Raw genomic sequence first — 12,742 nt, forward strand, 5'->3', positions numbered from 1 at the left:
TCCGAGTTTTATTTTGCAGAAGCAAAGTGACTTGTAGTTCATTCATTTAAGTGCTGCCAATGGAATCGTGTCAGGGGCAGGAAATGACTTTGCAGAGCATTAATCATGAGGCAGATTTTGCAATCTGGGCACTGAAAGTAATGTAAGCTGTTTTTAGAAATAGGAGAATTAGGAAGTTTTATGGCAGGAAAATACCCAGCTAGCTAGTGATAGCTGTTTCTTTTTCTTTTGTTCCTGAAAGGAATTATGGTTCTTCCATCTATGCCCAGCGTGAAGCTATGGAATTAGGGTGTCAGCAGGTTCTGTGGCTGTATGGAGAGGATCATCAAATCACTGAAGTCGGAACAATGAATCTTTTCCTGTACTGGGAAAATGAAGATGGAGGTATAGTAGTATGTGGCACTAAACCTCTGCTCGTTGCAGTCCTCAGGCCTGGGAGCCAGTTGTAACCTCAGGACTGGTGTCAGTGTTGTATGGATGATGCTTCTTGGGGTTTGTAGTTCTGGCCCAAAGAATGGTGGTCTGCATTGCCTTCTTTTTCTGTTGTAGTGGGAGGAGGGAAGTCACCCCTTAGTCAATCCCCACTAGCCCACACAACTTCTTCAGAATTCCTTCCAGCAAGTCCCTTCCAAAGAAATGGGGTTTGGGACCTTCCCTCTGTGGAGAAGGCAGGTGATCAGAGACTCTGACCTTGCAGTTCTGCGACAGGCTGCGATTGCCGCCTTTATCTCTTCTGCTTCTGTCATGGCCTCGAGCGGGGGCATCCCCATCCATTCCTGAACCATGACCTGTGTCCACAAAGCAATCAGACCTTCCTTTTGAATCATGATTTTCACGCTAAGCAAGACAGGAGAAGCTGCTACATCTTTTAATCTTCTACATCTTTAATCCTGGTCAATTGCTTTGAAGATGTAGGACCAGATTTTTAAAGCTATACTAAATTTTTTTTTTTTTTTTGCATCTGCAATCATTTGTGGTTGGAAATTATGCCACTTAGACAACTGATTGTCTAATTACTGCATGCAACCAGATATTTAGACACTTGCGTACCTTCATTTGTGCATGCAATTATTTATGTCTACAAAATTGTGCCTGCAGTTGGTTGTTAGTACAGAAGGGTAACCTAGTTTGAAGGACTATGGGCCTGATCCAAAGCCCATACAAGTCAATAGAAAGACTCCCATTAACTTTGGCTCAGGTCCTAAATAAAGGCAAAGTGTTGTTCCACCATCTGCCAGTCTCAGAAACAAAAGAACAAGAAATCGGGATTCAAGCTCTGATCCTTTTCATGACAATGCAATGCACACTCTTGTAAAATGACATTTCATTGCCATTTTTCTGCCAGTGCTATAGTGGTGGTTAGTAGTGGCTCACAATGGAAACAGCATTGTGTTTTATTTAGCATAAGAGTCTGTGAGTCACGATACCTGGGTTCTATTTCCAATTTGACTGCTGATTCTTGGGCAAATCCCTTAAATTTCTCTGTGTCTCAGTTTATACAGCTGTAAAATAGGGATAATATTTACCTAGCTCTAAAAAACTTACTGAGATCAAGTGAATGATGCTATATATGTGAATGTTGTTATTTAATATTTCATCACAATGGATTAGACATTGTAGCTATTGGGCCAAATTCACCCCTCATGTGCACCTTCACTGGAGTTACACCAGCAAGGAATTTGGCCCATTTGGACAGAGCGAACAAGAAGTTGGTTAGCATTCAGTGTTCTGCTTTGTTTTTCAACCAGGAATAAGCAGGAATTATCCAGCTGCAATACCATACTGTTCCAAAGATCTGCTAACCAATGTGTTACCAGTGCACTACTGAATAGTATCATTCTGACATGGGTGGAACAAACAATCTGTAATTCATGCCATCCAGCCTACTATATGCCAGTCCTATTCCAAAACAGACCGGCCATTACACATGCTGTGATCACTTGCACTGCAGGGGCAATTAGCTATTTAGCAATGTATTACTAAGAAGCCTGGGTAAGACCTAAAACACCTACAACTGTTGGTTGCCATCAAGAAAATGCGCACCAGTGTATAACTGCCTACCCCCTTGCACCGTGGCAAAAAGTGACTGCTATTGTGCTCTTTCTCTTCATAAGGAATGCTACTAGGACTAGGGTGACCAGATAGCAAGGGTGAAAAATCGGAACAGGGGGTGGGAGTTAATTGGCACCTATATAAGCCTAAACCCCCAAATATGGGGTCTGTCCCTATAAAATCGGGACATCTGGTCACCCTAAATGCTACTTAGGTAGTCCTTGTTTTGTTTGCTTCATTGTGCATATATTGCAGTAGTAGTGGTGGTGATGGGGGGGGGAGGGAGAGGGAGATTAAGCATAGAAATACAGTAGATTTGGAACTAGAAATCATGGGTACAGTTTAAGCATCAGGACCATACAGCTCATTGTGTGTTCAGGGAGTAATGTAAACTCTGTGTGTATGTGCTATGTTTTTTGTGTACCTTCATGAATGCACTAGATGGGGACTGATTTCAACAGTAGTTCAAGGGAGGGTCCATTTTTACTGCAAGCCATTTCTAGATCATTTTAGCCCTGGTATTGGACAAAAGAGGTGTCTAACATTCCAGTCTTGGGTGAACCCTAGAAAATGTCTCATTCACAATGGGGGGAGGGGGAAATTACCCAATAACCTCTGGTAAATTTGCATGACACACATTATGCTGATTCTGTACATTTAGCATTGCTCTGGCTGAGTTTATAAGGTAGCTAAATCTGGATCACTATTGTTACAGGAATAACTGAGCGCAGTAGTTTCTGTTCATGAAATACTGCTTTCACCAGTGGCATATTTGGAGAGTGACATATACCCAGGAAGGTTTCCATGTTTACAAAATGTAAAGCTTGATCACTATGTGATCCTCCAGGCCTACCTTTTCACGGCACAAAACGTTGTTGAGAGACAAAGGGTGGCAGGAGTGGAAAGCATGTTAATGGAATGTCTGTTTCTTCTATCAAGGGGCTTAGCTTGGCAGAGATGAAGACCTTTAAAATCAAAACAAATGTACAGTCTAGAAAATATATCAAATGGGGTCTGTACACTATGGAATCTGTTTCTATTTTCCAGTATACAGAGGCAGTGTTGAGAATGGTTAGCTGCAAAGAGTCAGGACACCTGGGTTCTATTTCTGGCTGAACCATTAAGCCACTGTGTGACCTTGGGCAAATTATTTATCTCTGTGCCTCAGTTATCCCATCAATAAAATGGGAATAATAATACCTACTTCACAGGAGTGATGGGATGCTTAATTCCTTAAAAGCTCTTTGGAATCCTCAGATGAGGGCCAGCCCTATACCACGTGGTGCCCCAGGTGAGGAGCGTCTTCAGCGCCTCACTCCATTAGTTAAACTTTTGAATATCTTATTTTTATTGTATTTATAGCCCATTTCACAACTTGATGCAAGGAGAGTATGGGTCACGCTGCAAACTGCAGACACACACACACAACTAAAATTAATTAATTTAAAGTTTTATTGGGGATAATTACAAGGGGTAAGGGAGCAGCGTTTGATTAGCTAATAGAGTTAATGAAACTTAAAACACACAATGACTAAAATATCTACTAACAATATTTATAAACAAAGATGCAGCAATTAGTAATAACGGATACTTACAAATACAAACCAACGCATAACGACCGGCAAACGTAGAAACTCTGTTTGAAACGCGTGAGCTGAGAGAGAGGCTTCGAGGTGATCAGGCTCGGTTACGGGTGTACACAGGATACGTTTTTCTTTCTCCTCTCCCTGCCTGCACCTGGCAGGCAGCCCATAAAGTACCAACTATGACATCATAGAAGTGTCATAGGGGACGGGGCCCAAAACCTGTTTGTGTTCGTTTCTGATTGGCACAAGCAAAGTTTACACCAAGTAGGGGAGCAGGTGCCTCAAAGTCTGGCTTCGCCCCCAAAAGGTGAGGAAATGCATATTGCTTTAGAATGCGTGCAACACTGAATGACAAAAGAAGAGGCCAGGGCAATACCGGTATGGGCAAGTTTTACAGGATGCAGACAGGAACTCATCTCAACATGCCCCCGTGCCCTGGCCGAAATAGTTAGGCCGAAAACCTAAACTTCCGAGTCCGACTCCTCATCCCCACCTACGAGGGGATGCGCTTCGGGGGTGGAAGCGATGTAGGCCGAGGCAACAAACTTGTGAATGCAGGCTTTAATGAAGGCACATCCGAGACAGAGAAGAGCGAGCCCAACTAGAAGGGACACAAACAGGGATTGGAAATAGGATTTGTAGGGCTCAAGGCCAAGCCAATCGAGCCATGACCAAAACTGGAAGGACTCTCGTGACTCTCGGACAGTAGAGCTCAACGTTTGCAGGTCTTTAACAATTGAGGACAAATTAGGAGAAATAGAAGGCAAAGAAACGCAGCATTTATCAGCAAAGTTGGGATATACTTCAGCAAATTTAGTACAAAATGAGGAAGATTGTAACAAATATTGAATCATTAATCTATTTTGAATACTATACTGAACAAGGGAATTTAACTGCTGATTAATTAAGGAGAGGCCCTTGCCCGTAGTATTAGCAAGCATTTCAATAGCAAGGGATTGAAACAGCACTTGATCACGTAACATCATATAACCAACAGGGTTAAAACTAACAATAGAGGAGGCGAGGGAGGAAGCTGCTGTTTGCAAACGAGTCCAAAAAGAGTGGGTACTACGATGGTGTCGGTGGCTAGATGGCAAGGTATAAATACCTCCGCCCTGTAGATACAGGGTGCCAATGGTGCATATACCCCGGGGATTGGGAGGAAGCACAGCAAATGCAACATTACCGCAAATCCAAAAATGACCGGGTCTTAAGGAAGAAACTGTGGTATGGCTCCACCCATTATTGGTTACAGAATAAAAGCTGGATGCACGATTGATACATGCAGCCTCAGCATGATGCATATGCTGGGCATGAAACAGATACGTATGTGTTATGGAGTATAGAAGGTTCCAAAAAAAATATTATAATTAAGACGATAAGAACAATTAATGGGAGGGAGATAGGTAAAATTAAGAGTGGGTTTAGTTAGGGAGGTATTAGCATAAGAGAAACTCCACATAGAACAATTAGAATAAGTACCAACCCAAGTAGGGGCTGGGGTTAAACTATTACCAACAAAAACCCAACAATGAGATGCTGGAACTCTAATACTCTCAATTAAAGGAAAGCTATGATCACTTCGACCTGAAGCATTAAGAACTGGAAACACATAAGAATTAAATTGTGAAGAACAATTATTCCAAACTCTAGAAGCAGCCCACTGCACATAGGGGGAAGAACAATTCACACTAGAAATATTAAATGAAGAAAAATTATAAACTATTGGTACAAATTGAAAGGGTAATGGATATTTAGGTGAGAGCTGAGTGGAGCAAACAAGACAATCTTCTGGACTCAGCGCTGACAGGGACTGGTTTCCGCTGACCTCCTGCACCCAGTAGGCGGCGAACCAGGTTTGTAGTCCACCTTCTCCTAAGGGCTCCGTGGGCAAAGATGTTGTGAGGGAGAGCAGCATAACCTGTAAAACAGAATAATACAAGCCCTGCTCAGGGGCATTAGTTTGTTTATTAAGAACTATATTTGCTGAGCCAGTTATGATGGCTCAGCTTGTCACCGGGGGTACTTGTAGCCACTAAGTAGGTGTTAGGGTACTTGCCGGCCCGGAGAATGGTGGCTTTTATAGGTTCTCGATGGCCAGAGGCTTGGGGTTCTGTAAGCCAAACCAGTTGGCCGGTGTTAAACACGGGGGACCAAGGCGGCTTAGGTGTAGGTGAAATGTGAGGCCAGCGAGAGTAACTTTTGTTGAGTGCGATAAGTACCTGGGGTAAAAATGAGCTCCAGTTTTTAAAATCAGGGTTGGGGTTTGCTGTTCGCAGCATAGTCTTAAGGACTGCGATTTTTCGCTCCACCACACCATTGCTTTGAGGATGATATTTAGTATGGATGTGAAGGGAAGCCCCCCATCCAAAAATGAGCTGTTCAATGCTTTTGCTGGTAAAGGGTGGCCCACCATCTGCTTGGACTTCAGTGGGAGTGCCCCAGGCAGCTGCTGTTTGCTTAAGAGCCACAGCGACAGAAGCAGCATTGGTTTTAGTAAGAGGGACACAAAAAGTTTGCCGAGACCCCAGATCGACAGTAACTAAGGCTTTTGGAAAACGACGAGCACCTGGCAGGGGTCCTATTAAGTCAATTTGCCACGTACTACCTGGGGCAAAGTGTTCTGCAGCGTATGCAGAGCGCTCATATCGGGGACGATTCATAGTTTTTACCTGCACACACTGCAAGCAGGACTGAACAATGAGCTCGCACTGACTGCGGCTAACGTCAGGCTTTTGGTTAGAAAAGCCAGATAACAGGCCGTACAATTTTGTGGGTGGTAAGTGTCCCCATTCTTCGTGGAGCCAGCGCAACAGCGGGTCGGCCTGTGGGGCGGGATTTGCCATATGAACTTGGGAGACCTCTCTCATTCTTTGATCAAGACTGGAATGCAGGGGGTTAGAGTCTGGTCGATGAGAGGGACAGTGCGTAACGAACCAAGGGTGAGAGAATTTACGAATTAGGGTAAAAATTTGGTCCCACATTTTAACAAAAGCTGAGGGAGAGGCTTGCTCAATTAAAATATCTAAACAAAATTGAGAATCGATACCTAAAACAACTTGCTTGTTGGCAGAGTGGGCATTAGCAACATGCTGGGCAGCTAAAAGAACGCCCTGCACTTCGCATTCTTGTGCGGAGCAGGAGGGGGGCAGTAACTGCACATTAAAGTAATTACATGTGGAACAAAGAACTCCTGCCCTGGGGGATGGTGAGGTGCCCCCGTCAGACACAACCCAGGGATCATATTTTGTTTCAATGCATAACGGTTGGTGAGAGGGGGGGGCTAAGATGTTATCGCTGGGAATTAGGGTCCATGCCTGCCAAGCTACCTCAACCTGGAAACATAGAAGCTGCCAGGTGCGAGTAGTGCCATGAAACTCGGGTGGAGGGGTACTTGTAAGCCACGGGATTAAATGAACACGTGGTCCAGACAAGGTACCTGGGATAGGGACTTGGGACCAGTGACGAGCACTGGACGCAGCCAGTAGCATTTTTCCCACCAGACCATAGTTATACTGGGGTCCAGACAGGCGATGGGCCCAATTGTAAATGGCATTACCATGTTGCAATACAGTGAACCCTACATGGTGTTTTGTGATAAACAAATTAATGTTGAGGGGTTCTTGGGAATTAAAACGGGTGAGGGGCGGGGGGGCTAGAGGCGAACCAGCCAGCCAGCTTCTCTAAGCTTTTTTGTGCTGATGCATTCCACACTTCTCGGGAGCGTTTAGAAGAGAGAGAGCTTTGTAGGATTTCTAGGTAAGAAATTAATTGCGCCGGAATATATTGGCGGTGATAATTAAGGAGACCTAGTAGCTGCTGAAGCTCTCGTTTATTTTTTGGAGGGGCTTCTGTCCAAGGGTCTAATACGCTGGCTGGGGCTTGTGTGTGAGTGGTGGGAGTGAAATGGAGTCCCAAGAATGAGAATTGCTGGCTGGGCTGCAGGTGGCTCTTTGTTTTGTTAATTTGCCACCCATCTGCTTCTAATGCATCTATTATCATTTGGGTGGTACTTTGAACTGCTTGTGGATTGGGCCCACAAATGACAATATCATCTACATAGGCTAACACGGACACATCCTGTAGGGGTTTTACCTTTTGTAATGTGATATTGAGATGGGACGATGCAAGTGCAGGTGAATTACAGAACCCCTGTGGGCAGACTTTCCATTTATATTGGACGCCCTTAAAAGCAAAATTTAAGATTCCTTGTGTGTCCTGGAGTGGGATTTGGTAAAACATATCTTTTAAATCAAGAGTACATGCCCACTGATTACTTGCATCGCTTAGTTGCCGCTGTATTTCTGGAATGGTGACAGAGCTGGAAAATGCGATAGGCTTTACACGGCTTTACAAACATAAAGGAGCCAGTAGGACAGTGGGGAACGTTGGGCTCAATAATGCTAACTTTTGTAATGTGATATTGAGATGGGACGATGCAAGTGCAGGTGAATTACAGAACCCCTGTGGGCAGACTTTCCATTTATATTGGACGCCCTTAAAAGCAAAATTTAAGATTCCTTGTGTGTCCTGGAGTGGGATTTGGTAAAACATATCTTTTAAATCAAGAGTACATGCCCACTGATTACTTGCATCGCTTAGTTGCCGCTGTATTTCTGGAATGGTGACAGAGCTGGAAAATGCGATAGGCTTTACACGGCTTTACAAACATAAAGGAGCCAGTAGGACAGTGGGGAACGTTGGGCTCAATAATGCTAACTTGAGCTCCAGTGTCTAATAAAAAGGAGGTGGGGGTGTCACCGTTAACTAACAGGGTGGCATATGGGCGTTCATCATTGGGATCTTTAATTTGGGCCGGGCAGCATCCGGCCCCTATTCGTTTTTTGACCTAACATAGTCCTCCCAATTTTTCCAGCCTAGCTGTTCGGCTATATTTTGCTGCTCTTGGTCTGACATTTTACGCAGGGCTTCTTTGGGGATTCCTTTGTTAAGAAGGAAGCCAAACCGTGCCCGTTCAGCTTTAGTTCGCTCAGGATATTTTTGGGGATTAAACTGACTCTTTGGAGGGTCTTTTGGTGGCGAATCAACTGGGAGGACAACAGGCGGGGGCGGCAGTGACAACTTAATTTTACTAACTACTTCAAATAATGTTAAGATGGATCTGCGAACAGCCGCATGCAAGTGCAGCATGGCACCGGTGTCAGCTCCAGGGGCAGCTTCTAATGCTAAATCAACTGCCTCTGCTGAGACAGGAATTTGGGTGGGATCAGTAACATGTATAAAGGGTGTGGCCACCAATTGCTGTTGAACAGTTAAATTAAGTGGGTTTTGTAGTGGATCCCACAGGGCTATGGAAGCTCCTGCGATTGCCCATATTAAATCATGTGGAGTAACTAAGGCTCCCGGGGGGATATACAATCCTTTAAAACTGCCTTGCATTGCTAAAATGGCAGCTGCCGGGGTGGTAAGTGGCCAAATGCGATTATTTAATAAAGCATGACCCGGGAAGCCTCGTGCCCAATTGGCCGTTTTGGCTAAGATGCCAGCCTCCTCACGGTCCACCCATTCTGCTCCGTGTTCTAAGGCTAGCCGCCCGACCCAAACCATTGGTGCCTCATCGGCTTTTCGTTGCGTTTCCTTTAAAAACTCTTTAAGTTCGGCCTTAGTACGTGTTCGCAGTTCAGTAACCTGCGTGGTGTTGCCTGTTTGTGCATCTGTTTTAGTTCTAGTTATCGCAATAGGCAAAGCTTCTGCTACAGTTTCAGATTCAGTAAATTCTGGGGCTGTTGGCAGAGCTGGACACAGAGGAGTTTTAGGAGCTTCATATGGGGGTGGCAAAATTTTCTGAGAGGGACTTGGGGAGGGGGAGGTAGTGATGGGCTCTACCTTTTCTGTCTTCTCCTCATTATCATCTTTAGGAGAGCCTGGGGCTGCCTGTTTAGCTGCAAACATTGTGCCCCCGTGGAGGACAGAGCACAGATCGAGAGCCTTACATATCATGCTAAACAGGACGGTGGAAACATCCTCAGATTTATATTCATCGGGTCGCAATTTTTTGGTTTTCTTAATTAAATTTAATTCTTTTATCATCTGGCACAATAATTTGTGTGCCGGATCAGCAGGTATTACCCGAGGTGGGGGAATCAATTTGGAAACGGTACCTCCGGATTTTCTAACAATGCGGCTACACTCTCTCCAAAGCTGAGAGGGATCTGCAGCACCGAGGTTCTCCACAGCCTCCGTGCACTGAGGCTGTAGGGAACAATGGGCTGGCTGACACCTAAAGCTTGGGTGGCACCGAAGGAGGCATCCCATATCTGCCAGGGTTAATGGTACAGTATAGCCTTTTAGAGTTTTACCCGAGCCAAGGGAACAGATCCATTCTATTTTTGGATCAGTCGAATTTTGGCTAGTAAAAAGGTGAAACTGCAAATGTTGGAACTGTTCAGTTTCATCATCTGCGCGGTCTGCAGCGTGCCACGGGCATGGCCCAACTCCCTTGCATCCTGTTCGTGACGCCATGTGGATTGCCACGGGCACGCAGGGGCGAAAGAAAATGCAGGCCTGTTATTTACCAGGCTGCACGTGGCAATAGACTATATTGGTAAGGGATGCAAGGAGAGTATGGGTCACGCTGCAAACTGCAGACACACACACACAACTAAAATTAATTAATTTAAAGTTTTATTGGGGATAATTACAAGGGGTAAGGGAGCAGCGTTTGATTAGCTAATAGAGTTAATGAAACTTAAAACACACAATGACTAAAATATCTACTAACAATATTTATAAACAAAGATGCAGCAATTAGTAATAACGGATACTTACAAATACAAACCAACGCATAACGACCGGCAAACGTAGAAACTCTGTTTGAAACGCGTGAGCTGAGAGAGAGGCTTCAAGGTGATCAGGCTCGGTTACGGGTGTACACAGGATACGTTTTTCTTTCTCCTCTCCCTGCCTGCACCTGGCAGGCAGCCCATAAAGTACCAACTATGACATCATAGAAGTGTCATAGGGGACGGGGCCCAAAACCTGTTTGTGTTCGTTTCTGATTGGCACAAGCAAAGTTTACACCAAGTAGGGGAGCAGGTGCCTCAAAGTCTGGCTTCGCCCCCAAAAGGTGAGGAAATGCATATTGCTTTAGAATGCGTGCAACACTGAATGACAAAAGAAGAGGCCAGGGCAATACCGGTATGGGCAAGTTTTACAGGATGCAGACAGGAACTCATCTCAACAAGAGTCAGGACACCTGGGTTCTATTTCTGGCTGAACCATTAAGCCACTGTGTGACCTTGGGCAAATTATTTATCTCTGTGCCTCAGTTATCCCATCAATAAAATGGGAATAATAATACCTACTTCACAGGAGTGATGGGATGCTTAATTCCTTAAAAGCTCTTTGGAATCCTCAGATGAGGGCCAGCCCTATACCACGTGGTGCCCCAGGTGAGGAGCGTCTTCAGCGCCTCACTCCATTAGTTAAACTTTTGAATATCTTATTTTTATTGTATTTATAGCCCATTTCACAACTTTGATGCACGATTTATCCCTGTTATATAAGATATAAATATGCACGCCAGGATCTGTAAATCTGTATTTATTCATGCCATATATAAGCAAAGTACACTTTCGCATTTACATAATAAAACAAAGTTCACAATATCGCAGCTGGGCTCTCACTTCACTTCGTTCTTATATCTCATTGACTGACTGGCAATGCCCTGTCCCTTATATACAACATTCTAGGAGGTTTTGAGGAAAATGTACCTCTCAGAAAGTCTGGAAGTTTCCATGAGATTCTACGAAGGTCCAGAACATTGTAGGTGGTTAGTGAAAAATGAATCCACATACAGAATACCTGAAACATTTTACTTCAAACATTCTATTTTCCCTTTTGTCGCTAACAACAAAAATAGCACCCCAAGCCTGGTGTCCCCCAAGCCGGCATCCCAGGTGGTTGCTAGGGTCGCCTGCCCCCTCAATCCAGCCCTACCTCAGATGAAAAGACTCACAGAAGTTCAAAATAATGCTATTATATGTGTGAAAAATAGAGCTCGATGATTGTTAAAATGGTCATTGTGCTGCAGAAAGTGCCATGTGGTGGTGGAGCATGAAGTTTGCTGGTGACACTGTGTGGGCTGTTAGATGCACAATGATCCTAAAAGGATGGATTCTTTTTGTAGAGAGTGACAGAGAGATTGACAAATGTATGGGATGACAGCCAGAGAAAGGGAAAAAAGAGAGAGGGATAGAGGGCCTGGGAGCAAGTAGCAATCGGAACAAGAAGGGAGGGGAAAATGGAATGGAGAACTGGGTGAAAGGAAAGTGTGAGGAAAAGAGAAAAAATGAAGGAGAGAGCAACACAGAGGGACGGGGAGATTGGGTTTATGATAGGGTATGGACCCCAGAGCTTCCTGAGGCCTATGTGATCCAGAAGTTCTCTTGGTGGCCCCACCCATGCAAACATTTTGGTGTTTTTCTCCATTTTGTAATAATCTGCCTAGCCCTAAACTCATCTCGTATGCATGTTCATAAATAGTTGTGGGATAAATGAAGGGGGTGTAGACACCCAGCCAGCCAGTTAGCTGTAAAATCCCTCTTGGTGTCTGTTCTCTGCTTGCTTTACCTGTAAAGGGTTAACAAGTCCACAGGTAAAAGTAAAGGAGTGGGCACCTGACCAAAAGAGCCAATGGAAAGGCTAGAACATTTTAAAATTGGGAAAGAAGCTTTCCCTTTGAATCTGTTGTGTTTCTCTGGGAACAGAGGGCAGCAGGAATGCTGTGTAAAGCTTTAAGACAGGTATGAGAAATCATCAGATCATACCTAGAATTACTTATTTGAACCCCCCCAAATATGTAAGTAAATTAGGAAAGTTTAAATAGAGGCGATCAGGTTTATTTCTTTATTTTGGCTTGTGGATCTCCTCTGTGCTAACCCCAGATGCTTTTGTTTGCTTGTAACCTTTAAGCTGAATCCCCACGAAAGCTATTTTGGGTGCTTAATTTTTGGAATTGCTCTTTTAAAATCTAGCAAAAGCCTAAATTGCAGATGTATTTTCTTCCTTTTTGTTTTTAATAAAATTTACCTTTTTTTAAAAAACAATATTGGATTTTTGGTATCCTAAGAGGTTTGTGCATG

At 44.2% G+C, this 12,742-nt stretch overlaps 1 protein-coding gene across 8 annotated transcripts in view; it reads left to right on the forward strand.

Moving 5' to 3' along the window:
* BCAT1 (branched chain amino acid transaminase 1) overlaps positions 1-12,742 on the forward strand; it is a 41,588-nt gene that overhangs the window by 13,763 nt on the left and 15,083 nt on the right. For all 8 annotated transcript variants that reach the window (XM_065411516.1, XM_065411532.1, XM_065411490.1 and 5 more), the window contains one exon: positions 242-384. In XM_065411516.1, the coding sequence (XP_065267588.1) occupies positions 242-384 (143 nt within the window). The remainder of the gene's footprint in view (positions 1-241; positions 385-12,742) is intronic.

Source organism: Emys orbicularis, chromosome 1 (genome assembly GCF_028017835.1).
Source record: "Emys orbicularis isolate rEmyOrb1 chromosome 1, rEmyOrb1.hap1, whole genome shotgun sequence".
Lineage (NCBI taxonomy): Eukaryota > Metazoa > Chordata > Testudines > Emydidae > Emys > Emys orbicularis.